Below are 27,106 nucleotides of genomic sequence, written 5' to 3' on the forward strand. Positions count from 1 at the left end.
GGACCCCACTTGGGAAGCCCCCTTCCTTTTCGCCCTTCGCCCCTACTGGGACTCCCACGGTGACCTCCGCCCACGGCCAGAGTCGCCGACTCAAAGTCGCTGGTTAGAGCAATGGTGCCACCTAGCGGACCATGTCGGAGAGGCCCACGGTGGCTGTTGCAGGGACCCCAGCCTCCAGGAGGTGCTAATGACGGGCCGGAGTGGCGCTTCAGCACCATCGTGGGCCGGACAGCTCCTCCCGCCCCCGGCCCTGGAAGCCCGGCTTCTGAGCCCCTCGGAAGGGACCCAATGGTAGACCGAGAAGGAACTCCGAACCTACCCAGACCGCATCTGACAGCCCACGATGGTCAGTCTACGAGGCTGGAATGCGAGAACCCACAACTCTCCCTTCTCTAAATCCTCCTTTCTTCCCTCCTTGTCCAGCCTGAGTGGTGGAGACTAAGCGTCCCAGGGTTAAGGAGGGGAAGATCACTCATTTATCCATACTACACTCTCAGACGCCGGGTTCCTCAATTTTTACTAGAGAGGAGCCCAGGGCAGGGCTGGGGAGGAGAGGAGCTCCTACAAATCCAGAAACCTGCAATCTCTCTGTCCCCGGAATCGAGGCACAAGTTTATTGGCAGCGGTAAGACAGTCAGGAAGGTGGGAAGACGGTTGGTTGAGCCCGCAGCGGAGGCAGGATCCGCGGGCGCTAGGGCCCCGCGGAGATCAGGCGGTGGGCGGGCCGAGGGCGGCGCGCGCGCAGCCGCAGACCTCGGCCCGATGGAGCCCGAGCCCGCCGAGGTGGAGGTTCCCGCCGGGCGCGTGCTCAGGTGCGTTCTGGCTCGGGGAGGCGCGGGTCACGCGGAGAGGGCGTGGGGAAGGGGGACGGGAATCCGGGACGGGACCGGGCGGCCCTGACTGTGCCCCGCTGACCCCACGTCCCTTCCTTCCCCAGTGCCCGGGAGCTCCTCGCCGCCCGCTCGCGGTCCCAGAAGCTGCCTCCGCGCTCGCATGGGCCCAAGGACTTCCTCCCCGACGGCTCGGTGGCCCAGGCCGAGAGGCTGCGCCAGTGCCGCGAGGAGCTGTGGCAGCTGCTGGCGGAGGAGCGCGTGGAGCGCCTGTAAGGGGGACGGGCCGGGGCGGGGCCGGGGCAGGCGGGGCGGCCGGACCGCGTAGACTTCGCGGGTGGACTGAGACCGACTCCTCCCTACTGTTCGCTAGGGGTAGTTTGGTGGCTGCCGAGTGGAGACCGGAAGAGGGCTTCGTGGAATTGAAGTCTCCAGCGGTGAGCTGCCGGGCTCAGGGAGAGAGACCTGCCTTCTCTGCCTTTCTGGCTCCTTTGTGACATTTGCTCTGGGTCCTACACAGGGTAAATTCTGGCAGACCATGGGCTTCTCAGAGCAGGGCCGGCAGCGGCTTCACCCCGAAGAGGCCTTATATCTGCTGGAGTGTGTGAGTGGGGCCCCTGGGGGGTGAGGGAGGGTTGGGACCAAGGAACCGAAAGGACATGTTTTTATTGGAGAAAAAGGGTAGATGCAGAGGAGTATTCAAGAAGCTTGTAACCTGAATTCCAGAGCCGGAGACAAGAATACCGTGTAGAGAGCAGGGATTCCAGTCCAAAGCAGTGGTGCTGCCCTCCTTTCCCAGTTGGCCATATTCTTGCTGTGTGATGCTGGGGGCGGGGAGGGGAGAGGGCGCCCATATATCCCAGCCTGGAAGTTGCCCCACTGGGTGTGCCACCACAGCCACAAGGTGAGCTGTTGACCCCACTTCCAGGGCTCCATCCAGCTTTTCCACCAAGACCTGCCACTGTCTATTCAGGAGGCCTACCAGCTACTGCTGACTGAGGACACCATGACTTTCCTGCAATACCAGGTATCTGCCACCCTCTCCCAGGGGAGGAGTCACCCATCCACCAAGTCAGTGAGGATTTGTAAGTACCCATGAGGTTCTAGACAGGACAGGCGAGGGCTCTGCTCTCATGATGCTTGCATCCTAGTGGCAATGGGTAACAAGTGAGCAAATCAACTGAACGATTTGACTTCACAGAACCAAAGGCTAGGAAGAAGACAGAGCAGGGTAACAACCCAAGGCTAGAGACAAATGTGGCCATCACGAGCACATGGATGGTGTTTAAAACCACAGGGCTGTATGGGAGCATAGCCAGAGTAGAGAGCTGTCTGAGACCTGGAGCACTCCGGTGTGAGGAGATGGGGTGTGGGGGCGGGGGGGGGGGGAGATAGAGAACCAGAAACAGGGACTGAGGAGTGTCTGACAGCCCAGGAGAAAAACCAGGAGGGGTGGTATCATAGAGGCCGAGAGAAGGACAAAGTGGGTGGCTGTGTTGAAGGCTGAGAGATCAAGCAGGATGGGGGCACTCCTGTATACATCTCTCTGATGCGGGCATTAGAACACAAGGATGGACATGGGATTCTTTACCAAAAACCACTCCTACTGTACCCCTGTCTGTGGAGGTGTAGGGCTGAGTGGCAGGGGTGGGGGGTGGGCTGTTTACCACCTTTGCCACCTTCTTGTTCCCGTTGTAGTCAGGAGCTTCACTCTGGACAGCTCTGGTATCATAACGTTCTAGGGTGTGGTTCTTTTTCTGCTTCATCAGCTATTGTTTTTGGGGGATTCCACACTTAAATCACAAAAGTGCTAAATGTTATTTGTGCCCAGAGTAAGGTAAGCAAGAGACAGGAATTCAGAGACTGAGACCTTCGTTTGGGGAGGGTGTGTATAATGGAGTATGGTCCAACCCATGCCAGGGTTTGGAATCGGGGTGTGCAGGAGGGGCAGGGGAGGGGGGTGGGGAATGGCTCCCGATTGGAGGAACCATTTGGTGTTTTCAAAAGTGGACGTCTGATCTTTACTTTTTCTCTTTGAGGTCTTCAGCCACCTGAAGAGACTGGGCTATGTGGTTCGACGATTCCAACCAAGGTAAATCCCGATCCCATCTCCCTCCCATTTGTTCTAATCCTGGGACCTGGTAGACAAGCCCCAAAGTGGAAAATGGCCTCTCCTTGGCTGGAGACATGGGCTCTGTTGGAAATGCTCTATTGAGAGGCGCGTTGGGACAAATCTGGGTCATTTCAGCTTATCCCGGGCTATCACATTGAGCCCCATCTTCAGCCTGTTCGCTCCACAGGTAACAAGTGAACACTTGCAGCTCACGACAGGTCCCTGGCATGTAGCTGTAGCACTAGAGCAGTGCCTTAATCGGGGTGCGAGCACGCTTGGTGAGGGCGTGCCTGAATGAAGGACCCAGTGAGGAATTAACAGTTGAGTTGGGTCTCACATACCTTTTGCCAAGTTAGATGTTCTTTCTTTCTGGGGCCTCTAAAGGTCATCACCTTAGTAGTCCAGCATTGCTAAGAGTCATAGAGATGATCAGCCTTAGAGTGGAAACTGGTACAGCCTTCACTGGTTCACAGTACGTCGCGAAAGCTCTGGGACAGCCATGTCCTTTCGTTCCTGAAAGTGGGATATATCCTAAGGAAATAGTCACAGATGTGTGCATAAGTTCACCTGTGAGAATGTTCAGTCATTTGACAATACTTGTTGATCGCTTGCTGGGTGCCAGGCCCCGGCTCATTGCTGAAGAAAAGCAAAATCACTGCCCCCACAGAATTTGCATTTAGCGGGGACCTTACATGAAGCATCATCACTTTGCAAAATGGTGAACTTGGAAACATCCTGTGAGTTCAACGGGGAAGGCATGGTCACACAAATTATAGTTTATCCTTTAGAGCGGCACTGTCTGGTAGAACTTTCTACGGTGATAAAAACAGTCTATGTCTACGCCATCCAATATATGTGGCTTTGCAACTGTGGGACTGAATTTTTGTCTAATTTTCGTGGATTTAAATTTAACCTTAATGGCTCCTTGTGCCTAGTGGTGGGTACCATTTGGACAGTGGAGTCTTAGCACCATAAAAAATCATGGCAGGGAAGAATGCTATAGTGGTAAGGGGCCGTGTCTGTAATATATATTCTTAAGTATAAAAAAGACTAAATAGCAGTATGTTAGTACAATGTCATTTTTTGTAGAAAAAAACATATGGAGACAGTATGTGTGTTACAGGGGTATCTGTGGTTTTGTTCATTTTTATTTTTCTGTATTTTCTAAGTTTTCTAGTTCTCTTGATTTTTCTCACCAGTGATTAATCATTTATTGCTGGCTCTGCGGGAGCCCGGGTTCCAGTAAGTCTCTGTTCAGAGGTGCCATTGGTGAGACCCAGAGGCCTGGGCAAAGATGCATGGGCAAGCCCCTGTGGTTGCCCCCATTCAGCTCGCTTGCAGGTCTGCCCAGGGCCTTTGCCCTGGCGTGTGGCTTTGACCCTGGCCCACCGACTTGTTCCTCTGGGCCAGTCCCTCACAGATTCCATTGGGAACTCCAAAGTGAGGAAGTCGATCTGTTGCCTACCCAATTCTCAACCCCACAGCTCCATCCTGTCCCCTTATGAGAGACAGCTGAACTTGGATGGCAGCGCCCTGTGCTTGGAGGATCGGAATGGCAAGAGGAAGAGGAGGAGCTCCAGCTCTCGGTAATGCTCCCCATGTGGCCACACCCCCCCCCCCCCAGGGAGTTCTGGGGAGCGGAGCTGTTGAGGGAATGCTCATTTTAGGAACCCTGGAGAATGCATTGTCTTAAGAGCTGGGTTTGGGCGGCTCCCTTGTAGGACCCTGGAGGCAGTAGGCGTGCGTGGGACGTGTGCACTTCAGCAATCAGGAGCAGATGTGCTGGATTTCCTCCCCACGTCCCTCAGGTCCATTAATAAGAAGGCCAAGGCCCTGGAGAATCCCCTACAGGGGGTGGATGAGACAACTGAGAGCCTGACAACCTCCAGCCCACCTCCCTGCAACCAGAACAGCCGATGCCCAGAGGAGAAACCTCAAGAGTCAAGCCCCGTAAAGGGTCCAACGGGTCCCTCTCTGCTTTTGGGAGCCCTGGAGCCCTGGCCTGGCCTGGCCAACGAGGGGGGTGGGTGCAGCCAGCAGAGTGGCAAAGTAGAGAATGGGGTCAAGGGGGTTCGTAAGCCACGCTGGAACTTTGAGCAGATTTCCTTCCCCAACATGGCTTCAGACAGCCGCCACACCCTCCTGCTGGCCCCAGCCCCAGAGCTGCTCCCAGCGAACGTCGCTGGGCGGGAGACAGATGCCGAATCCTGGTGCCAGAAGCTGAACCAAAGGAAGGAGAAGCTCTCCAGGCGAGAACGGGAGCAACAAGCAGAGGCCCAACGCTTCCGGGAAGATGTAAACGCAGATCCCGAGGTGCAGGGCTGCTCCAGCTGGCAGGAGTACAAGCAGCTGCTGCAGCGGAGGCGCCTGCAGAAGAGCCAGAGCCGCCCCGCACACCTGTGGGACCAGCCGGTCCACCCCTTGCTGAGTCCTGGCCAGGCAGACTCCCCAGGTACCCCCTCACCCTGCCATAGCCCCACAGGCCCCTGGCAGCTGAGGCATCCTAACGCTTTGAAAGGGGGTATGGATTGACCACGACTAATCGAGGCTTAAGAAAGATGGGACCGAGAGAGCTGTCAGTGGAGTGGAACCCACAAGGACAGTCTGTTCTGGAAAGCAGCAAAAGGACCCACATGGGAAGGTTTGGAAATGGCAAGTCTGTGTCCGGGGAGAGGCCAGGAGGAATGCAAACTACAACTAGAGCCTTAAAAATAATAAGATGCACGTGGATGGCTCTGCCACCAGCTAGCTGTGGTCCCCTGTTCTCCCAGCTCTGTTAGAGGAGAACAAGGAGGTGCCATCTTGGCCAAATAAAAGGAAGGCTTACTGTGTATACTCTGCATGTTTAAGGACAGGGAACTAAGCACTGGGTGTTGTATGTAAGTGATGAATGACTAAATTCTACTCCTGAAGCCAATATTACACTATATGTTAATGAGATAGAATTTAAATAAAAATTTGAAGGAAAAAAATAGGGAACTGACAGGGCAACAACTATATTAACAGATTCAGGAGACTGTGATCTTTTATAAGAACATGGGAGATTCCAAGTAACTAGATTAGGTTTGCCAGATGAGTTCAATTTGACTTTCAGATAAACAGCTAACTTTTTTTTAGTACAAGTATATTGCAAATATTGCATGAGACATACTTATAATTAAAAAAAAAAAAAAATCTAAGTCCGGCAATCGTAAACTAGATGGCAGATTCAGAAATGTCAGAGGAGTCTGTGGATGGTGGACTTCTCTCCCCAACACGTTGTTTTCTTTTTTTTTTTTTTAATGGTTATTTATTTATTTAGAAAGAGAGAGAGAGAAAATGTGTGCAATTAGGGGAGGGGCAGAGAGAGAGGGAGATACAGAATCTGAAGCAGGCTCCGGGCTCTGAGCTGTCAGCACAGAGCCCAATGTGGGGCTCAAGGTCATGAACCGCGATATCATGACCTGAGCTGAAGTCAGACGTTTAACCAACTGAGCCACCCAGGCGCCCCTCCAACATCTTACTTTGACCTTATGTCCTTACAGCCACAGTGCTTCAACATATCTCTGTGCTGCAGACCACACACCTCGCCGATGGAGGTACATGGTGAGTTTCCAGGTAGTGCCCGTCTCCATAGCACGTTGGCTGCCAGCAGGAGTTGGCAGCTGGGATTTGACTCCTAAAGTTGGGCATGAGCTGGGGGATCATTCCAGGGACCCTTAGCCTGGCTGATATTCTAGGGGAGAGGGAGGGATGAGTGGCAAGAGGTAGATTTAGCCCGAGGGTTGAGATAGGCAGCTGAGCCTCCCTCTGGCTAAGTGGCACCTCACAGCAGGACCTCAGTTCCCCCTGGAGGAGGCCTCTTCCTGGAACTGGAGGAGGAAAAGCATGGCATGGAAAGGAAAAGGGGAGGAGTAGGAGATTCCCTGTTTCTTAAGGTTTCTCACTCTGTCTTCAGGTTGCTGGAGAAGTCTGGAGGCTTGGAGATCAGCTTTGACATTTACCAGGCTGATGCTGTGGCCACATTCCGAAAGAATAACCCTGGCAAGCCCTACGCCCGGATGTGCATTAGTGGGTATGAGACTATTGAGCCCTAGCCTCAGGTTATTGCCAGTTCTCTTGTAAACCAAGTGGACGTCCTCTCCATGTCCCTGGGCAGTCTGGCAATCTGAAAGAAACCAGAGGTCCAGAGAGCCGTGACTGACCCAGGGCCACACAGCCAGTTAGTACTACAGGAACTGGAGCTTTCCCAAATCCTCAGCCCTTATTCCTGGCGTTTTTGGTAGTCTCTCTCCTGTGCCAATGTAGTGCAGGGCTCACCCAGTCGGAGGGATATGAATCAGAGGGATTCACAGGCTAAGAGTGGTGAGAACCTTACTTTTCCTAGCCCCCTCATCCACCCAAGGCCCTGGGTTGCTCTTGGAGAACTTACCAGAGCTATGCAGTTTGCAGACAGGAGACTCCAGCGCCAGACTTCTTGTACCCCCAACTCCTGTCTTACCATCTCCCTTCCCTGGCAGCCTCAGAGGGCTGGGTCTCAAAGCTTATGGTTGCCTATGTCTCTGTCTCAGTCTAACTTTATCCCTACAGATTTGATGAGCCAGTTCCAGATCTCTGTACCCTCAAGCGGTTGTCCTACCAGAGTGGGGACGTTCCTCTGATCTTTGCCCTGGTGGATCATGGAGACATCTCCTTCTACAGCTTCAGGGACTTCACGCTGCCCAGGGATCTGGAACACTGATCACACCGCTCTGGCAGGGCTTGGGACCTGCCCTGGGGAACCTGGACTGTCTACTCTCAGGGACCATCTCAGCTGCCTCCTATACCCAGACTCTGACCTGTAGCTTCAGGAGCTAGTCTGGGCCTTGGCCCTGGGTGTCTGATGCTTGCAGGAGAAAGATGCCATGCCCCCTACCTGGCTTCCATAGCCCCATGCCTGAGATCGCTGCCTTCCAGTGATCCCCTTGGAACTCAGGACTAGATTTCAGAGACCCAGCGGGGTGGGGCAGAAGAGAGGACTCTGTGCCTTTAAATGAGAGGGTGCCTGCTTCGTGCGATAAAGCCAAAGCCATTAAAAAATAGATCCATTTTCTGCTGTGACTGGAGATAGTGAACAAGTCCCCAGCCCGATCCTGGGAGTGCAGAACAACACTCCCTCTCCCTCCATCCTGTGGTCCGTGGGAGCTATCCCCCAAGGCTCTCACCTCTGCTTTGCAGACCCACAGACAGCGAGGCCTTCTCTGGCGCGGAAGCAAAGAGAAATACTGGGGAGGGCAAGAACGCGACCCCGCACCTTTGTCAGGGCCTGCAACCAGGGGACGGGAAGTCACAGACCTAGTCTTTTCGGCTTACTGCATGGCAGTCCGTAGAGGGAGGCTGGCCTCGATGGGGCCTTCCCTGAATGCAGCAGAATCTGGGCAGAAGGGCGGCGGAGAGGCACCATGTCCGTGTGGCTTGAACCCTGGCGGCTTCGAGTCGTGCTGTGTGTGGAGCGTGCTATTTGTGTCCCCGGCCTCCGCGCCCCTTCCGTTCGCCCCTCCTCGCTCCAACCGGCTCGCCCTTTGTGCTAAAAACTCTGGTCAATGTTGCTGTCTGTCCCTTGGGGCATCGGACACCTTCCTGCCTCAGCAGCGATTCAGAAGACGGGGGTCCAGGCTTGGGCCCGCTCCGAGAGGAGGCGCTTCGCGGCGACACCCCAGTCCCCGGGGCCACCACGCTCTAGGGCCCCGAAAGCTGGCCTCCTGTCCGCGGGTCACCGGCTCTGAGTGGGCTGGGTGTTCTCGGGAAGAGCCGGCCTGGCTACGCCCCTCCCACAGCCGCTTAGGGCCGGCGTGGGGGAGGGACGGTTCCTTTCTGCGGTCCCGCCTGGGAGGTGGCTAGGACAGCGGCGCGTCCCAGGGACTATTTCCTCCTCCCGGACGCGGCAGGACACTGGGCGCGGCGTGCGTCGTGAGTTCAGGTGAACGCAGGTGAGGCCGGGGGGCGGGCCGGCAACGCCTCGTGCATATTCACGCGGGCCGCGGTCCCGCCCCCCGCCTTCCCCCGGGACGTGGATTGGCCAGAGAGCGGCCACCGCCCGCCTCCCGAGGGCGCCCTCGTTGCACTCCCGCCCCGTCGGCGCAGAAATGCAGGGGGCGGGGCCAGTCCCGGGGGCGGGCCGCTGGGGCCCGGCGCTCGCGGCCCCGCAAGCCCTCCCGGCTCGCCCTTTATGTAAATAGTAGCGGCTCCGCCCCCTGCTCGCCGCGCCGGAGGTGAGCAGGAAGGAGACGGCCGCCCAGCAGCCCGTGGGCCGGCGGCGGAGTGAGCGGAGCCGGCGGCGGGAGCCGTGGGACGCCGAGGCCTCGGGCGGGGGCCGGCCTGGGGCTCCAGGTGAGGCGCGGGCCCGGAAGCACCTAGCCGGGCCCGCCCCCTCGGGGCGCCCTCCACTCGGGGCGGGAAGGTTGGGGAGGGCCGGGACCCCTGGTTTCACGGAGCGGGGCGGGGAGAGCTGTACAGGTCCGCTCGCCTAGCCCTGGATCCCGTGGCTCCGTTCGTCTGGGAGAAAGACACCTGTAGGAATTGCGGCTGGAAACTTTTTTCTGCCTGATCCGCGTGCGTTTCCACGATTTGAGCTTCGGAATTGCCCAGTAGCGTTGGCTTGGGGAAACGGGGAAACAAGTGCCCGGCCGGGCTGTGAGTGCAGGAGGTCACCGCCGGCGGGGGTGGGATCCCCGGGCCTTGGGCCCCACGTGCAAGGCGCCTGGCCCAGGAGGCCGGCGACGCGCGTCTCAGGTAGCCCGCTGTCTTCGAGCAGCGGCCGGAGCACGTTACCTCGGCGGCTTAGTCCCTGCCCCTGCCATCTGGGCCCACTCCCGGCCGGCCCTTTGTGCCTCCTAATCCCCGGACGCAGGAAGCCCGCGGGAGGGACTTCGGTCTCTGGGCCTTTCTCCGCGTCTGGCGGCTTTGGACACCTTTAAGGGAACGTTTGGAGATCCAGTAGTTTTTCCACCACGACGCGGGTGGGGTTGCGTTGCGATACGTCGGGACTTGGTGAGGAGTGAAAAATATGGTCTTGCCAAAGCGTGCAAAGTGTGCCCTCGGTTTGCCCCCGCTGGACACTTTGTACACACGCGCAGCTTTGGCAGTGAGAACTGACTAACCAGGAGAACCGTGGCGTGGCCCCCTCAGGCTCTCACCTGAGATACGAGGAGCTTCGGGTGAGGCGGCGGGCCTTGGACTCCGGGCCCCTTCCCGTGGGGATCATGTATGTGCCAGATGCAGGGCGTCTGAACCGGGGCTCTTGGGATCTTACGCAGAGTTTACAACTCAAAGTCCTGTCAGGCCGCAGAGGGGATTGTGAACAGGGAGGGGAGCTGGGAGGGAATGAATGTCAGGGATACGGGAACCCCCAGGTGGGAAGAATGAAGAGATAGTCTAGAATAGCTGTGGCCCAACCCGGGGTCACAAGGGCTTTCCAGGAAGACAGTCTGTTGTCTGTGTGAGCTGAGGCATTGGGAAGGGTCCTCGGACACATGGTCCCACTTCTTTATCTTACCTGGTTTTCTTAAGTGATCTGCCCACAGCGCTTACCTATGGCAGTCAAGACTCTAACCCAGCTCTGGGGGCTCTGACCGCTGCTCACTCCTCTTCTCCAAAGTTAGACTAGGCCAATCTCTGTGGGGGCCGATGGACAGTGTTTCCAGTGTCTGAGGTCAGCCTGCTTTCCTACTGTAACTTGAGTCAATGGAGTGTCCCCTTTGGTGGCAAAATAATATAATTTCAATAACTTCATAATTTAGCACTTAGGAACTTTTGAATACAATGGCATTAAAAGAATAAAAAGGCCCGTAATCCCAGATGAACGGTTAGTTTAAAAAATTAAAAAGGCGGTAGGAGCCTGAGACACCTGGATGGCTGAGTCGGTTAAGCGTCCGACTTCAGTTCAGGTCATGATCTCGTGGTCAGTGGGTTCGAGCCCCACATTGGAATCTGTGCTGACAGCTCACAGCCTGGAGCCTGCTTCAGATTCTGTGTCTCCCTCTCTCTGACCCTTCCCCGTTCATGCTCTGTCTCTCTCTGTCTCAAAAATAAATAAACGGTAAAAAAAAAAAAAAATTTTTTTTTAATTTAAAAAAAAAAAGTGTAAAATAGTCTAGGACATACCACCCTGAACGCGCCCGATCTCGTCTTATCTCAGAAAGTGTAAGAGGCATAACTCCCTCTTGCCTGACAGTCTTTTTCCTTAAACATGGTGTTAAGTTTTAGTGTCTTTCTGGACAGCAGGCGTAGTTTTGGATCATGCCTTGCTGATTTCTTGCTACATATACATAATCTTGGCTCAGTCATTTAACCATGCCAAGCCCCAGCGAGCCTTGTTGACAGGAGAATGAAAAAAATGTCACGAACACGCGTGGCCTGGTTTATAGCAGGCATGGGGGTGTGTGTGAGCTGCTTAAATTCCCCCATAAAGCATAAAAAGCGTCACCTGTGGGCCTCCGGGCAGACTCCTGAGCCTTTTGGACATGCTTGATGAGTTGTGAGGGAATTCGGCTTCTTTGTCCAGACGTCAGCTGAGAAGTCCTGATTTTTTTTTAAATATTTTATTTCATTTCTTTAAATTTTCTTTTAACATTTATTCATTTTTGAGAGACAGGGAGGGGCAGAGAGAGAGGAAGACACAGAATCCGGAGCAGGCTCCAGGCTCTGAGCTGTCAGCACAGACCCCAACACAGTGCCCGAACCCATGAACCATGAGATCATGATGTGAGCCAAAGTCAGACGCTTAGCCACCCAGGCGCCCAAGAGGTCCTGATTTTTGAAAGCCTCTGGAAGTCAGAACTTTTAAAAAGCAAATATTGTTCCTTGAAACTAGGGAGGCAGAGGGAGAGGACAGTGGCCTCTTCTAACTTTTCACCTTGCGTTTCTGTGGCCCTTGGTACTTCCCCCTGCTCCCTGGAAAAGCCAGAAGTGAGGCATGGTAGCCAGACCCCAGCTGGGGGCCTTTCCTGGGAGGAAGAGGGTATACAATCTAATCTTTTTGGTCAGCAGAGGGCTTGGCTGTATGCGTTTTATACCCGTTGGAGGTGGAGGGGGATCAGTCACATTCTTGTGTTGCTCTGTTGTCCTTAAGGAGCTTTAACTCCATGGTGCTTTCTTTCAACTTCGTTTAGGAAAGGGGTGTCCTTCTGGCTCCTGGCCCCAAGTCTCTGTGTCTGTCCCCCACTCCCAACCACCCCCCACCAGTTCCCTCCCCCCTCCCCCCATAGAGGAAGTGGTACCTGGAGCTAGAAAATGTGGAGCTTCTACAAACAGTCTGTAACACGCCCCCACCCTCCTATCCCGTCTGCATCAAGCATACAGGGCAAGTCTCTGGAAACCTGTGGGGTTCCCCGGCCTTCCTGGTCCTTCCGGAAGTGTGAAGGGCAGCTGTTGAGACACCTGAGTGGAGGCCCAAGAGGCCCATGGTCCCTGCTCCTGGGTTGGCTGCCGTGAGCAGCACTGGCCGCCTGGACTTCCTTCTGAGTACTCAGCACCGAGAAGCCTTCTTATCTCACCCAGGCGATATCACAATCAGGGCTCCTCCTGGGTCGAGGTGTGCCAGGTCTGTTTGGCAACTTTGTTTTCCCCTTCCCAGGATCAGTCTTCAGGGAGAAGGAGGGTATGGGGCAGGAGAGGGGTGTCCCCCGGGGGGCCATGGGTACTGCTTGCTCTTTCGCACTTCTCCAGCTTTGGCTCCCAGGGTTCCCCGGGACGCCCTCCCTTCCCTGTGCCCTGGCACCATGGCGCTCTGCTCAGCTCCCTTTGAGGTGACCTTCCTTCCCCGCCCTGCCTCTCAGAGGAAACTGGTACTTTGAAGAGTCACCCTACTCCTTCCCCTTCCCAGGAACCACAGTGAATTCTTGAGCTAGGAGAGGCTCCTCTGGGCGTGGGGACAGGGAAGCTGCTAGGTACCTGACTCTACCCTTAAGGAATTCAGCAGAGACTAGAGCCTTCTCTCAAGACACCTGACTCAGTGTTCCCAGGGTTTGATGAGAGGGACATCTGGGCACAGGACTACTTGATTCTAGCAAATAATATTATTCTTGGAGCCTCTTTGCGGGGTGTCTTGGAGCCTTGGTCTGAGGCAGGGCCCACAAAGGTATCTCCAGCAGGGTGCCAAGCATGATGTCTACATGACCCTGGCCTTGGCCCAGAGACTTGAGAACAGGGTGGGGAAGTTCCCTGAGGGACCCTGTGGGACCCAGTACTCCTTGGGGTCAGTGGTTCCCAGCTAGAGAAGACCTTTGCCTTGTTGATCTCTATTCAGTCCTAGCTGTTTACTCATTCAGGTAATAAGTATCTACTGGTGCCTCTACGTGCCCAGAGTGGTTTAGACACCAGCCATTAACCTTACACAAAACAGAGATCTCTGCCATCCCAGGACTCACGTTGTAAAGGGTGGGGAGCGTGAGTGACAGAAAACGAGCATAAGCAATAAAGTAAGTGTTAAAAGTTGATTCGAATTATTTAGAATAAGAACAAAAGTAGGGGATTGGGACCACTGGGGTGGGGGGTGGGTTGCAACTTGGAGAGGTGGCGAGGGCTCCCGTTTGAGCACAGACTTGCAGGAGGTGAGGGAGTTCTTCAAATAACACCGGAGCGTCTTCCACGGCGGGCACTGAACACTGGGGATCCAGCCATGGACAGGACAGGCGTTGTCCCTTTCTCCTGGAGCCGACCTCTCTTGGAACCTCCTTGGCTCAGCTCTTCAAGGTTTGAGGCAAGCAGGAGGCTGTGGAATGGGGCCTGAGAGGATGAGGCAGGCCACCTCCCACCCCAGAATGGGTGTCCACCTCCTCCCAGAATGGCTTTCCTCCTCAGGCTTGGCCAACTCCAGTCTGTCACTTCCTGGGAGAAAGTCTGATGTTGGGTTGCAGAAAGGGACTGAGGCCTCCAGAATGGGGATGTGTTCAGGGAATGCATGCATTTCGACTTCCCACCCCATCCTCCGGGAGGGAAACCCTCTAGGAGGAGCCCTGGGTGCGGCAGGAAGGCCCTCCCAGGATTGTGGGATTGGCCTGTGGCTCCTTAGGATGGGGTTGGGGGTTGCGACTGCTCTGGGCCCAGCCGGGGAGGCTCTGGCCACTGACCCAGGTTGTCCCATCCAGGCTTTGCCCTGCTCGAGGGGCCTGAACTTGGCAGACAGAGGGTGGTGCAGTCAGGTTGGAGCTCAGATTGGGGCTGGTACTCTCACTAACTGCTTGGGTTTGATATCTCTCCAAATGGGTTATTCCATAAGTGATAGAGTTACATGCGATGATGCAGGTGGAGTGCTTCCGATGGTATCTGGCCATGGTTTGGGTCTCGATCCTTGTTATTACCTAACACCAGCAGTGACAACCCTCTGGTTTCTGTCCCCTCTCTGGGTGTTCTCCTTAGTCCCACCTCCCACCTAGCCCCGCGCCCTTTCAGCCAAGGTGTGGTTGCTAAGCTGCTGGCCAGGGCACTGTCTGGTGCCTCTGGGAGATTGGGTTTCCCTGGGCAACACGGACGCCGGCAAAGCAGCCTTGGGTATCTCAGTTGGCACAGACAACTGCCCCAGTCGGTGAGAGCCCTGCCCCACCGCTCCCCTTGGTAGGAGGTTTACTCACACCCGGCAGACGGAAGGACACAGCCACACGCGGGCCTCACACAGGATGTCGTTGTCGCCCTCGTGGGGAAGGAAGGGTAGCCTCTGCAGCAGCAGGGGGCTGTGGGGAGTGCAGACAAAGGGGAAAGGAGAGGAGAGCTTGGGACTCTACCTCATGCTGTTTGTGCTCCTGGAGATGGGGAACTCAGCCAGCTGCTGAGTGTGGCTACCGGGGCCTTCTTTCCCTCGGGCCTAGGTGTCCAGAGCCCTGCCCCTGGGCATAGCCTCTCCTGGCAGATCACTGGAGCTGACCAGGCTGTTGAGGGACCTTCTCAGGTCCCATCTCACACGTTCGTGACAGACGGGCTTAGCTTGGCCAAGCCTCTGCCTCTGGGCAAATGGCACCTGTGTGGGGTGAGCAGTCTGGGCTGGGACCCCCTTTTTCCTCCCTGCGAGCACAATCAGATCTGCTTAGAGATAGGGGCCAAGACAAGCCTGCCGCATTCGGTTATTTTGTCTCTGCCTCTCCTGGTCTCTTTACTGAGGTCCTGAGATGCAGGGTTCATATGCATCTCAACGGTGGCGTCTCCCCCAAGGATGGAAAGGGAAGCCGGGGTGTGAATTTGCCAAAGAGACCATTCTCCTGTCTTTTCTAGGGTGTGCATCAGGTGTGGGGAGACCAGTCCTGGCCTCTGGCATGTTTCATGGCCGGTGGCAGTGTTGGGTGATTTGAGCAGCAGGAAGGGAAGGAAGGGAATCACCGGGTCAGCTGCCCACAGGGAACTCACAGGCTGGTTCCACACATGAGGCACAGACCTGTGTGGAAAATGGGTAAGAATCAGCCCCCGCCCCCCAACACACACGGCTCAGCCATCAGTCAGCAAGCTTCACATGGCCCAGCCCCAAAGCCTGAGTGCCCGCACCCAATGGAACAGGGGGCAGAGCCAGGAGGGATGCTTGGAGTTTAGTGCCGTCAAGGACAGAGAGGGCGACAGGCAGGAACTGACACTGAGGCTGGGCAGTCTTTAGGAGTTCAGGGGATGGAGGTGTTTCTCCTTACAAAGCCCCCTCTCCGGGGTTATGCTCTGGCCATGTGGCGGCCCTGGTGCAGGGAGCCAGGAGGACACTCAGAGCTTCTTACACGTCTCCAGTGACTGCCTCAGTCTCTTCTTGGCCTCCCCATTGGGCGTGGCCTGTAAAGTAGTAACGTCCTTCACCCCCAGGTCCCGGGACCCAGAAGCCCAAGGTCATCCAGCTGGTCCCACCCGCCTCTCTCTTCTCCCCTGTTCAGGTTAACATGGCTGGAGAGGAGCCCAGCCCCCAAGAGAGCAGGAGTGATCCCACCAATGGCACTGAGTGCCTCCTCTGAGCTTAGGGGCCCCCTCATACCTGACCACTCTCTGGGCCTTCGCCCCTTCTCACATGTGATCCTCTTAACTGCCCTGCCTGGGAGGCAGATAAACCAAAAGAAGAAAAAAAATCTCCACTAATCCCATAACCCTGCCAGTGTGTTGTCTACTTACGTAAATATTTTTAAGAGTCTACCTGGCTCTCGGCTACACCGTGTGCATGTTTCCATGTCACTGTCTTCTGCCCCTTACTGACTATACGCCTTCCATCGTGGTGCTGAGCACACTTCACCCGCTCTCCGTTGTCAGCCCCTTAGGTGACTCCTGATTTTCCCTGATAGCTTAATGACCAGCACAAGGCTGGGGAGAACATTCGAGGAGCTAAATGGGTGCCCTTGTCCGTGGTGGTTTTAGGGATCGTTTTAGCATAACGTGTGGTCAAGCCTTCAGGGCGGAGGGGGAGAATGGTCAAGATGGGTTCAGAAAACGCTTTTTAGATGATTTTTGATGTGTTGCATGAGGGACACGAAGGTTATTTCAGATGAAAGCACACATGGAGACCATAGTGGATGGAGCTTGGGGTGGGGGGCTGAGCAGATGGGTTGGCCAACACAGGGCCACGTGGGGTGGGGGAGGGCAGACCAAGGCAGACCCTGCCCAGGACTGTCAGCCGGCTCCCAGTGAACTAGGACTGAGACTCTCCTCGGTGGCCCGCCAGGCCCCCCTTTCTGACCCACTTCATCTCTCCTGTTGCCGGTACTCAGCCCCTGTGCTTGTCTTCATCCTCCTGGAAGATGCAAGCTTGTTCCGTTCCCCTGACACGCCCTGCACCTTACCACGGCTGACCACTTCCTATCATTCAGGTCTGGGTGGAGACGTTTCCACCTCTGCTCGTTCAATTTAACAGGGGCACTGCAGTGAAAAAGAGGGCAGAAGTCCTGAGTGAGAATGAGAAGGCTCATCCTTGTGGAGGGCTTCCCGGATAACAAACAAGATTAGTAGGGAGACTGTTTTACTGTGACCAGTGCTAAGGAGCAAAGCAAAGCTGGGAAGAGAATGTCCAAAAGGGACATTTAAGTAGAGGGGAGGGAGCGGGTGGGCTATGGGCTATCTGGAGGAAAAGCATCCCGTGGCAGAAGGAACAGCAAACCCACGGACCCAGACGCGGGAACATTCACTGAGTCCTTCCAACCACCACACCCTGGTCACTCTGTCTTGTCCCCTTCTTCGTTTCCTTGTTGGCCCTGCTCTCTATCTGAAACTGTCCCGCTGACTGATTTGTGAACTTGTGAGTCATCACGGTCTCCCCTGCAAAGATAGCAACTTGGTGACATAAAGGATCATGTCTGTCTTTGTCACTGTTGTGTCCCCAGCCCTAGGACAATGCCTGCTCCCTGCCAGCAGACCGGTGCATCCCCCTTTGCAGGTGAGCTCGCTGGGCCTGGAGAAGCTACCTTGGGAGGCCACCCAGCTTGGAGGGGCTAAGCTGTGGTGGTTGAGCCCTGGCTGTTGGTACCAAGCCCTGGCTCTTTCCCTTACGCACCCCCCCACCCCCCGTTTCCCGCCACCCAGGAGTGGGCTGAGTAGGTAGGGTCTGTTCCCATACCATGAAGCTCCAGGTCTGGGTTCCTGAAGCTTCTCTCTGGAGAACCCGCTAATCGGGGGTGAGGGGAGCTGAGGGTTTGCCTGGAGGTGTAAATCCAGCCAGTCCCAGACCTGTTCCCTTTCAAGAAGGGGTGCGCTTTTTATGCCTCGACCTGGGCAGTTATTTCTGTGTTGGGAGCAACATTGAGGGGTTGGCTGGAGTGAGGAACAGACGTGGCTGTTGGTCTTGGTCCTGGCTCCCCCCGCCTCACCTACCCCCTTCCTTGAGGTCCCAGCCCACTGTGGAGCAGGTGGCACCTCGCCAGCACCTCACAAGCAGCGACCAGGCCCCAAGCCCCCGCCTGCATGGTTGGCTCTGAGCTGAAGACACGTGGGAGTGTGTGTGTCTGCATGTGGCCGTGCCTTTTAATTGCAGGGATGTAGTCAGGCACCCTCTGTCCTGTCGCATCCATCCTTCCCTGCCTCCCAGAGTCCTTAGATTTGGAGTGCGCCAGACCTGGGGGCAAATCCAAGTTTTGCTGGTTTCTCCTCAGCGCCCTTGAAGCTCCCCACCCTCTGTGGTCTTCATTCCCTTGTCTGCCAAGTGGAGATATTCCACTCAACTTCAGGGGGGCTCGTGGAGGGTGAACAAACATCCGGAATGAGGTTTAGGTGTACCTTGTACAGAAGTGCAAAGGAAAGGAAGGGTCAGGACATGTACCGACATGCCACTGTGCCTACGAGTAGTGGGATTTCGGGAGGATTTTCTCCTCTGGGTTGTTTTTTTTGTTGTTGTTGTTTTGTTTTACAGTGAGCAGGGATTACTTGAGCGAACTGTTTAAAAAGTAATAAAAATAACACGTAGGAGTCTGGTATAGCGCCTGGTATGCAGCAGATGTTCTGAGGGGCATTTGGGTGGATGGCATGGCAACCATCTCCCACCAGTCTCCACATCCTGTCTGCCTCCCTCCCTCCTCCCTGCACCTCGTCCCCCTGGGTCTGTGCCGTGTCACCCTCGAGCCTGCGTGGGTCCTTGGCACAGATGACCCTGTGCCCTCTGGTCCTGACCCCACAGCCGGCATGGGTCCTTCAGGGCAGAGCCCAGAGCAGCCTCCCCCTGGAGTCTACAGGCCCCTCTCCTCCTCCAGGGCACCGCTCCCCGCTTCCTCTGGCTTCTGACCCAGTGACCTAGGCCCAGGCGGGGAGAGCGGACGCCCCCAGGAGCCCGGAGCGGAGCTGCTGCTGATTTATGAGCTTGTGCCGCCCTCCCCCACAGCTGGAATGCGGGGCCGAGGCTCAGCTGTTTGTCCGGGAGGCCCAGCAGTGTTTTCACGCTTGGTCCCTAGAGCCTCCAGGACTTACCTGTGTTTCTTCCCTGACCTGCTCTGGGCCTCGGGTCCCGTGGGCACCTGGCAGTTTCCCGGCTACCTGCGGTGCCGTAGGGAAGGGGGGCACCCCATTCTGCCCTGGCTTCCCCAAAATGTGAAAAGGCCCAAACCTCTCACATCCACCCCACCCCCTCCTGCAAGTGGCGGTCTTTGTGGTGCCCCCAGAAGGTGATGGCCCTCGGGGGGGCTGGTCTTTACCTGTTCCCAGCCGGGGTGGTGTTTGGATTGCCCCAGGATGTGTGTCTATGCCAAGTGGGGTGACCCCTCCCAGCATAGCCAGCCCTTGGTTGCTCTGCCGGAAGACCACCACCGCCGCCCCCCTCTGCCAAGCACTTGCCTTGGAGGGAGCCCCCGGTCTTGGACCACACAGGGTCCTTTCATATGCAAAGCCCTGGCCTGATGGGTAATTTTTGTCACCTCCTGAGAAGCCAGAAACTAAAGGTCTCAGATCCTTCAGATCCTTCAGGTCTCAGATCCTTCTTTTCCCAGTCTGGGCCGGGGGCTTTTCCCAGTCAGATCCCCCAGTCTGGGCCAGGGGCTGCCCTCAACCCGCACCCTGGCCTGGTGCCCCCTGGCAGGACACTCACTCCACATGCTACACTGGCCTGTCTTTATCTGCACCTCCTCCGGTGCGGGGGCCGGGTCTGCTTAGTCTCTTTATAGTGTCCGAGTAGGCCTGAGCCCCTGTGTTCCTGAGGACGGGCCTTGGTATCCTGTGGTCAGTGGGAGGCCGTGCTACTGGAAGCCGGAAACTGAAAAGATGATCCTTCTCCCTTCCCCCAAGGATGATCCAGAAATAGTTGCCCTCGGATTGGGAATGCATTCTACATTCGGATGGCTTGGGCCGATGGGTTTGGGGCCTTGAGCTGGTTTCTTTATTGGGAACAGATTTCTTCTGATAAGGCTCCACTTAGGCCCATGGGAAAGGGAGTCACGGTGCACCCCATTAGAGCCCAGGGGAGCTGGGACCAGGATGGCCAGAGATGGGGGGCGGGAGGCATGCAGCCGGGAAGCCCAGGGCGAGGGCTGCGGCTTCCGAAAACCCCAGTGGCCTCTGACTGTGTGCCCTGCACGTCACCCACTCAGGCTCCTGCCAGTTGTGGTGGGAGAGGCTTCCCTGCGGTCAGCAGGAAGGGTCTGCCCGGGGGGTGCTGGCCCCCAGAGATAGCTGCCGGGCCTCTCTCCTGCCCCTGTTTGGGTTCTGGTCTGGGAGACCTGGTGGACAGCCTTTGTATTTCTGCCTCCCAACTGGCTCTCGTGAGAGAGGCTTGGGAAGTTTCCCTTTCTGTTTAGCTGGGCTTTTATGGTTTTTCAGAAAACAGGTTAACAATTAAGCTAATTAACCTCAGGGCCTCCACTCCTATAAAGCCAGGTGAAATGGCTTCCTCCCCCAGCTTCTCCCGCTGGCTTTATAAGGCCACAGGTGGCCAGGAGCAAGCGTTAGAGCTTCAACCAGCCCCGGACCTCCAGGTATAGAAGTCCCTGAGGTCCCTCGACTGTACTTTGCAGATGGAGCGAGGGTGCGCAGGAGGGTCGACGGTGAAGCCGCTGTGGGCCCGGGGAGAGGGGCTGGGCCCGGCCAAGCTGGGGCCTGGGAGCCAGGATGGGCGCTGGGGCCGGGGCTGTGCGTCTGCCTCACCCTGGTGATCAGCGGCTCCTCCTCTTTCGCTAGGAGGCTGCACACCAGGCACGATGAGACGGTTCCTGAGGCCAGGACATGACCCTGCGAGGGAGAGGCTCAAGCGGGACCTTTTCCAGTTTAACAAGGTAAGGGGAAGTGGGGGAGGCGGCCGGGTGTTTATGGCAGGCACCGTATTGTCCACCCTCCACGGGCTGGGGCACTCAGCTTGCCTTTACCTGGATTAAGGTACTTCAGTTGGTGCTGCCTGCAGTCCCCCTTGGGAATCTGACTCTGGAAGTGGGGTCCAGTTGGCAGGCTTTCCTGGGAAAGGGCAGTGGGATGCCCAGGCGTCAGGACTCCCTGTCCCGAGTGCCCTTGGCTGTGTGACCTCTGCAAATCACCCTGCTTCGTCTAGCCTTAGTTTCCCCACCTGTAAAATAAGGATAAAACAACCTCTCTCCTCACGGTGCTGTTGAGGATGCTTAGGGACAAGAAAGGTGAAAGGAGGCTGAACCCTGCAAGGTGTAACTATGTTCCCGTGATGCCAGGTCCCTTGGGCACTGACCACAGGCTGTGGCTGTCCCCTTTCTCCTCACGTTGCCCCCAGAGGCAAATGCAGCTGTCCCTACAGGCCCAACGCAACAGCTCCTTGTGGCAGCTCTAGGCCTGGGTGAGAGGGGAGAGGCGCCTGGGACAATGTGCCACAGCTGGCATTTGGCTGCCCCAACCCCAAACCTGCTGCTCCTGAGGTCCCAGAAGCTCCCCAGGGCCTCCCCAGGGTGGCTGGTGCCTGAGAAGGCCAGAGCTGCCCTGTAAACAGGAGGAGCACAGCGTGGTTTATTAGCTCTGCAGCCACCTAGCAATCTGCTCCTGTTTCGGGGTAATTAGCCTCTCTTATGTCTGCTTTGATCTGGGCCCGTGGCCTGCGTGCCTGAGCTTCCCTCTGCCCCACCAGTTGGACTGCAGGAAGCGGAGGACCATGGTGCTCTGCTCCTCAGGGGCGCCGGGACCCCTCTGGGACGTGTTGATGGACGGGGCTTCAAATCTCACTTGGCCACTTAGCACTTGGGTGACCCTGTGCCTGTCACCCACGTCGTAGACATGTTACAAGGATTATATGGAGTTAAATAGTTTGTGGTCCAGGAACACTAGCTGCTGTCTGTCTTCAGAGGCTGCCTCCCAGGGAGAGAGGGTTCCCAGGGGCTTGTTTGAGGCTGGTGGCAGTCCCCAAGTGTCCTGCCATTTTCCTCTGATTTTCTTGACCCGTGGCAGGTGTCATGATGGAGCTTTGCTGTGAGGCCACCCCCCTGTGGGATGAGGGCTTCCCTAAACGAGCACCTCCTCCCACTGTCAGAAGGAAGCTGTGAGCAGGATTTTTGGGCCGTGGGAAACGGGGTACAGGTGTTGGGAATGTGGGATCCCGGGGCCCCTGGGGGCCTGCCACCCTTGGTTCGGAGGAAGTAACCCGTGAGTTGGGGGGGGGGGTCTCAGAACATCAGCACCCACCTCGGGGCTTGGGTGACCTATGTATGCCTCCATTGCCCCTGATGACACTGAGAGATCTCACACCCCAAAAAGGTGGCCAATTCTAGTAGAAACCGGACAGACAGGCTCAGCAGAGGGAGGAACCCCTGCCCCAAGTTCCAACTGTGTGTTGGGGTGGGGCTGGGGTGGGGCTGGGGCAGAGAAATCATCTCCCCCCCGCCCCCCCCACCAGTGCCCCACAACTGGTGGCCTCCAAACTTGGCTGCCCCATCCCCCAGGCCTGGCTGGGGAGAGGGAGAGAGGAGGCTCCTTGAATCCCTTCTTCCTTCCATTCACTTGCTAGAAACCTGCACTGAGCACTACTGCCCAGGGCTGGGGCTGTGGGGATCTCAGATAACATCTTTGCCCTCCAGGACTTTGATAGTTTGGAAAGAGGAAAGGAGCTGATGGTCTGAAAGAAATTCCACTTCCTGGGACTAGAAGAGGAAGGGGGGTGGGGGTGGGGGGGATGTGGGCTGGTTTAGACACTGAGTGAGTGGTGGACCCTGAAGGGTTGGGAATGGGGGATGAGGCCAGATCCTGGAATATTTGGAAGCCTGGGTGGTCCCACCCATGCCAGCCCCTCCCCGGCCCCAGGCTTCCCTGGAGTCAGCTTGAGGGAGCCTGGAACCTGGGAATCTAGGGCCCAACACACCATAGCTGTGGTGGGTTTTTTAGCAGGACAGTGAGCGATCCCATTTACAGTTTAGAAAAGAACTTTTTTTTTTTTTTTTTCCTCAGAAGAGCATTGCAGTGATTGGATGAGGCCTCGGCCGTTGGAGGAGGGAGGGGGCGCAGGTGTGAATAGAACAGGGCTTCTCAACCTCCTCCCTCTTGACATTTGGGGCTGGCTATGTGGTGAGAACAGTTTAGCAGCATGCCTGGCCCTGCTCTCCCAAGATGTACAGCCAGAAATGTCTCCAGACACTGCCCAGTGGCCCCTAGCCGAGGACCGCTGGATTAGAGAACTATTTAGGGCATGAGGCCTGGTGCTCAATGGGGGTGTAGGAGTAAGGGGGGCAGGGAAGGGCGGTGGGTGCCCAGCGTGACTGTGGGGGTGCCATCCCGGGCGGTTAATGGTGCCAGGCACTGGGGTGGGGAGCCCAGGAGAGGTGAGGAGCAGGTTAAGGGAAAGTGATACGTTTAATTTGGACAGAATAACAACGGTTATCCATTTATTGAGAGGCAGTTTGGTCCAGGGGTTAGTGGTGCCAGCCCCAGAATTGAGTGTCAAGGTTCACCAGGTGGGTGACCTTGGGCAACTCACTCATCTGTCCAGGGGAGACGACAGGAGCTACCCCAGAGAGTTGGTGGGAAGGTTAAATGAGTTAAGGTCTAAGTTGCAAGGCTGTGCGTGGCTGGTGGCTAGGGATTCAGAGCACAGCCCTATGGGCCTTCTCTGGCCCGAGACTGAGTTTGGGGAACCTTGGAAGCCTTGGGTGTCCGCACACAGGGGGATGGATACACAGAGCTGGAGTTCTGAGCCTTGGGTGGCCCATCAGTGCAGGTGTTATTAACACGGAGGTGAGGGGCCCTCTGAAGGGTGCCTACGGCTGGTGCAGCAAGCAGTGTGCAGACCAGACTGGTGGTCTCTGGGAAGGAGCTGTGCCTGTAGATGGATTCTCTGAACCCTCAGCCAACCAGCTAAGGGGCTGGGTGGTTCCGTGGTTAGGGGCAGGGAGGCTGGAGCCAGATGGCCTGAGTCTAGATGCCAGCTGTGCCACTTTCTCACTAAGTCACTGCAGACACGTACGTTACTTACCCTCTCGGCTCCTCAATTCCCTCATCTATAAAGTGGGCATCGTAATAGTCTCTACATCCAGGCTGGCACGCTAAGCAAGTTAAATGGCTTTGAATGGTGCCTGGTACACAGTTGGTGCCTCACCCCATCCTCATGACCGGTGCCTCACAGCTGGTGGCGTTCCCATTCTGCAGGTGAGAAAACTGAGGCCTCTAGGGTTTGCACAGCCTGAGTATATGGCAAGTGGTAGCGCCGGCTGGGAACAAGGTCCCCCCGGTTCCATCTACCTACCAGCTGGCCCCTGAGGGTGGCGGCCTCACCTCCCAAGCCTCCGTTTCTTTCCGCTTGACCTAGTCTTCTGAGCCATCGAGGACAAGATGAGGGGACTGTGGAGCCTGCTGGACATGTCAGTGGGGAGGAAGTGATGCCAAGGGGACAGAAACTTCATGCCATAGTGAAACTCCTTCCTTGGAAATCACTTGAGGCCCCTCCCTCCCCTGGTGAAACCAGCCGTTGATAACGGCTCTGCGCCCTTCCTGCCCAGCCCGCCCACACTGCCCCCACCCCCAGGCCCTGAACAAACAGTGTGTTCCTGACCGGCTGCCCCTGTCCAGGACCAGGTTGTTTTGTCTTGGCTTTTTTGTGGCTGGGCCCCTGGTGTCAGGTGACAGCCACACAGGGAGGGCCAGGTTGCTGCCACCGCCAGGAATCTGAGCTGACCACACCCAGTACAGGGCAGTGCCACCCAGCCCAGCGGCTGGGCGTGACCCCTCTGGCCCTAGACAGCCCTCCTTCCAGCCCCCCAGCAAGATCCTAGGCCCTGGATCTTGGCCGGCGTCCTCCCTCACTGAGGACAAGATGAAGGGCCCCCACTGTCTCTGACCAACAGCCTTTGCTCTCTCCCTTCCGAGAACTTGAAATGGGGTCCTGGAGCCAGCAAGAGACAGACGGGGCTTTCTTCCCTGCACTAGGCTAATGTTGCAGTTTGGCGGCTCCTACAAATCTCTCCTTTCCCAACTGCTGTCAAAAGAGTTCATTGTTCTCTCCCCGCTTGGCAGAGGTCACCTGAGCCAGGTAGCAGGATAGGGGCAGGGCCAGGTAGGCTGGATGCTGAGCTCAGGAGGTAGGGGAGGCTGGCATCAGTGGCTGTCAGGCTTTGGGGCAACCTCCCAGCTTGAATTTGAGCTGGAGGCCTCTGCTGTCCTAGGCTGAGGCCCCTTCCCACCCCTTGTCCTGGGTGGAGGGATGATTCAGGGCTGCTGTGTGCCTTGGCAGTCCCACAGCAGGGCACCCCTGGGGCTGAGTCCACTTCCTGTGCCCCGCATCGACCTCGTACTCTGCTGGGGGGCTGCGTCTTTAAAAGCTGTCAGAAGTTGGGGGATGGGACAGCCAAGGAAAGGGGAGGCCAGGCTGCTCTGGGTTTCTAGCTCCTCCCTAACTGACCTCTGTCCTCTCCCCAAATGCAAACCCCCTCTTTCCCCATTCCCAACAAGACCCCCAGGCCTCTTGGAACGGGTCTGGGGCCACACCTCCTCCCCCTGCCTGCACTCAGGTTTGCAGCCTCCTTTGGGGATTTGTGGGCTTTATTTGCATGTTTGCCTCTCTTCCCCACCCCTCCGCAGTCCTGGGGAATCCCCTGTCCCCACACTAATTACATTTGAACCTACTCTCTTGGTCCCTGCCCAGGTACGGGCACCATGATGCTTCCTCCCCTCATTTTGTTCTTGGGGGAGCCATGATCCCTTGAGGAAGGTATCCTGAGGAATTCCAGGGACTGATGCCTCAGGAGGAAGGCAGGCTCTAGGGGGCAAGGCCTTTGTGCTCTGGGGGTGGGCTGAACCTTCCAGCCACCGTCTGTCTTCTTGAGGGTTTTGTTGAAGCTGCGGGTGGTCCTGCTCGATGCAGTCGTAGGTATCCTCCCATTTATCAGACGTAAAATGAGGCTCAGAGAGGCAAAGAGCTCACCCAAGTCCCAAGGCATTTTAAGTGGCAGAAGGGGATTCAAAGCCTGGGGGGCCTGACTCAGTCCCCATTTGTTCTTTCTTTTTTTGATACGTATGTATGTGTTTATTTTTATTTTTATTACTATTTTAACTTACATCCAAGCTAGTTAACGTACAGTGTAACAGTGATTTCAGGAGTAGAGTTTAGTGATTCATCACTTACATATAACACCCAGTGCCCACCCCAACAAGTGTCTTCCTTAATGCCCCTTGCCCATTGAGCCCATCCCCCTACCCAACACCCCACCTCCAGCAACCCTCAGTCTTTTCTCTGTGTTTAAGAGTCTCTTCTGGTTTGTCCCCCTCCCTGTTTTTATATTATTTTTGCTTCCTTTATGTTCATCTGTTTTGTATCTTAAAATCCACATATGAGTGAAGTCCTAGGATATTTGTCTTCCTCTGACTTATTTCGCTTAGCATAATGCACTCTAGTTCCATCCATGATGTTGCCTTTCTTTTTTTTTTTTTTTTTTTTTTTAACTTTATCTTTTTTGAAAGAGAAGAGAGAAAGAGCAGGGGCAGAGAGAGAGGGAGAGAGAATCCCCGTCCCGACACGGGGCACGATCCCACATGAGATCATGAACCTGAGCTGAAATCAAGAGCTAGATGCTGGGGTGCCTGGGTGGCTCAGTCAGTTGAACACCCGACACTTGATTTTGGCTCAGGTCATGATCTCACAATTTGTTGGTTCAAGCCCCGCATTGGGCTCTACGCTGACCATGTGGAGCCTGCTTGGGATTCTCTCTCCCTCTGCCCCTCTCCTGCTTGTGCTCATGCACACGCACGTTCTCTTTCTCCCTCTCTGTCTCAAAAATAAATAAGCCTAAAAAAAAAAAAGGTCGGATGCTTAACCAACTGAGCCACCCGGGCGCCCCAGTCCCCATTCTTTCTAAACCAGCTTATGGAAAAGAAGGTGGAGACCAGAGGCAGTAGAGAGAGGCGGTGGGAAATGAGAAGTACAAGAGACTGAAGGATGGGTCCAACCTTTGTCTCCCTCCAGATTAAGGAAAAGAGGCCCACCAGCAGGAATAAGTCAGGTGGGATGTAGGAGAACTTCCTGCCGGTGGGTTGGTAGGATAACGTGTGGCTGGAGAGGCTAACAGAAAAAAAAAGCTGCACTCCGTTTTCTCTTTGGCTTGACTTTCTTGCCCATATCCTGAGGCAGAATTGTCTAGGGCAGCACCTCGGCCCAACAGGAATATAACATGAGCCACATGTGTAACTTAAAATGTCCTAGCAGCTGCATTACAACATTTTTTAGACAAGTGAGATTAACTTTGATGATGTATTTTGTTTTTAATTTTTTAAAAACGTTTATTTATTTTTGAGAGAGAGTGCGTGCATGCACATGACAGAGTGTGAATAGAGGAGGGGCTGAGAGAGAGGG

General features: G+C 56.0%; 2 protein-coding genes across 14 annotated transcripts in view; both read left to right on the forward strand.

Annotated features, from left to right (window-relative positions):
- The first annotated feature begins 497 nt into the window (after positions 1-497).
- On the forward strand, positions 498-8,010 carry TSEN54 (tRNA splicing endonuclease subunit 54). The gene is made up of 11 exons (XM_003997216.6): positions 498-812; positions 938-1,102; positions 1,204-1,267; positions 1,351-1,434; positions 1,759-1,857; positions 2,870-2,922; positions 4,428-4,529; positions 4,752-5,395; positions 6,468-6,528; positions 6,881-6,997; positions 7,513-8,010. The coding sequence occupies exons 1-11, from the start codon at positions 763-765 to the stop codon at positions 7,661-7,663; spliced, it is 1,590 nt and encodes a 529-aa protein (XP_003997265.2). The 5' UTR covers positions 498-762; the 3' UTR covers positions 7,664-8,010.
- Positions 8,011-9,101: 1,091 nt separating this feature from the next.
- The window catches only part of LLGL2 (LLGL scribble cell polarity complex component 2), a 34,484-nt gene continuing 16,479 nt past the window's right edge, over positions 9,102-27,106 (forward strand). For 10 of the 13 annotated variants that reach the window (XM_045044820.1, XM_023243996.2, XM_023243998.2 and 7 more), the window contains exon 1: positions 20,503-20,597. In XM_045044820.1, the coding sequence (XP_044900755.1) occupies positions 20,523-20,597 (75 nt within the window). In that variant the 5' untranslated portion in view covers positions 20,503-20,522. Of the gene's footprint in view, positions 9,292-20,182; positions 20,301-20,325; positions 20,351-20,502; positions 20,598-27,106 lie in introns of those variants that run through there. The other 3 variants (XM_045044822.1, XM_045044823.1, XM_045044824.1) reach the window with 3 other exon arrangements.

The sequence above is a fragment of the Felis catus genome, chromosome E1, assembly GCF_018350175.1.
Source record: "Felis catus isolate Fca126 chromosome E1, F.catus_Fca126_mat1.0, whole genome shotgun sequence".
NCBI lineage: Eukaryota > Metazoa > Chordata > Mammalia > Carnivora > Felidae > Felis > Felis catus.

Excerpts from the sequence above, each read along its gene's own strand:
- TSEN54 (XM_003997216.6), top strand. The coding sequence starts at position 763 with ATGGAGCCCGAGCCCGCCGAGGTGGAGGTTCCCGCCGGGCGCGTGCTC. Across the intron at positions 1,435-1,758 it reads CCTTATATCTGCTGGAGTGT|GGCTCCATCCAGCTTTTCCA; the intron begins GTGAGTGGGGCC and ends CCCCACTTCCAG. Across the intron at positions 1,858-2,869 it reads TGACTTTCCTGCAATACCAG|GTCTTCAGCCACCTGAAGAG; the intron begins GTATCTGCCACC and ends TTTCTCTTTGAG.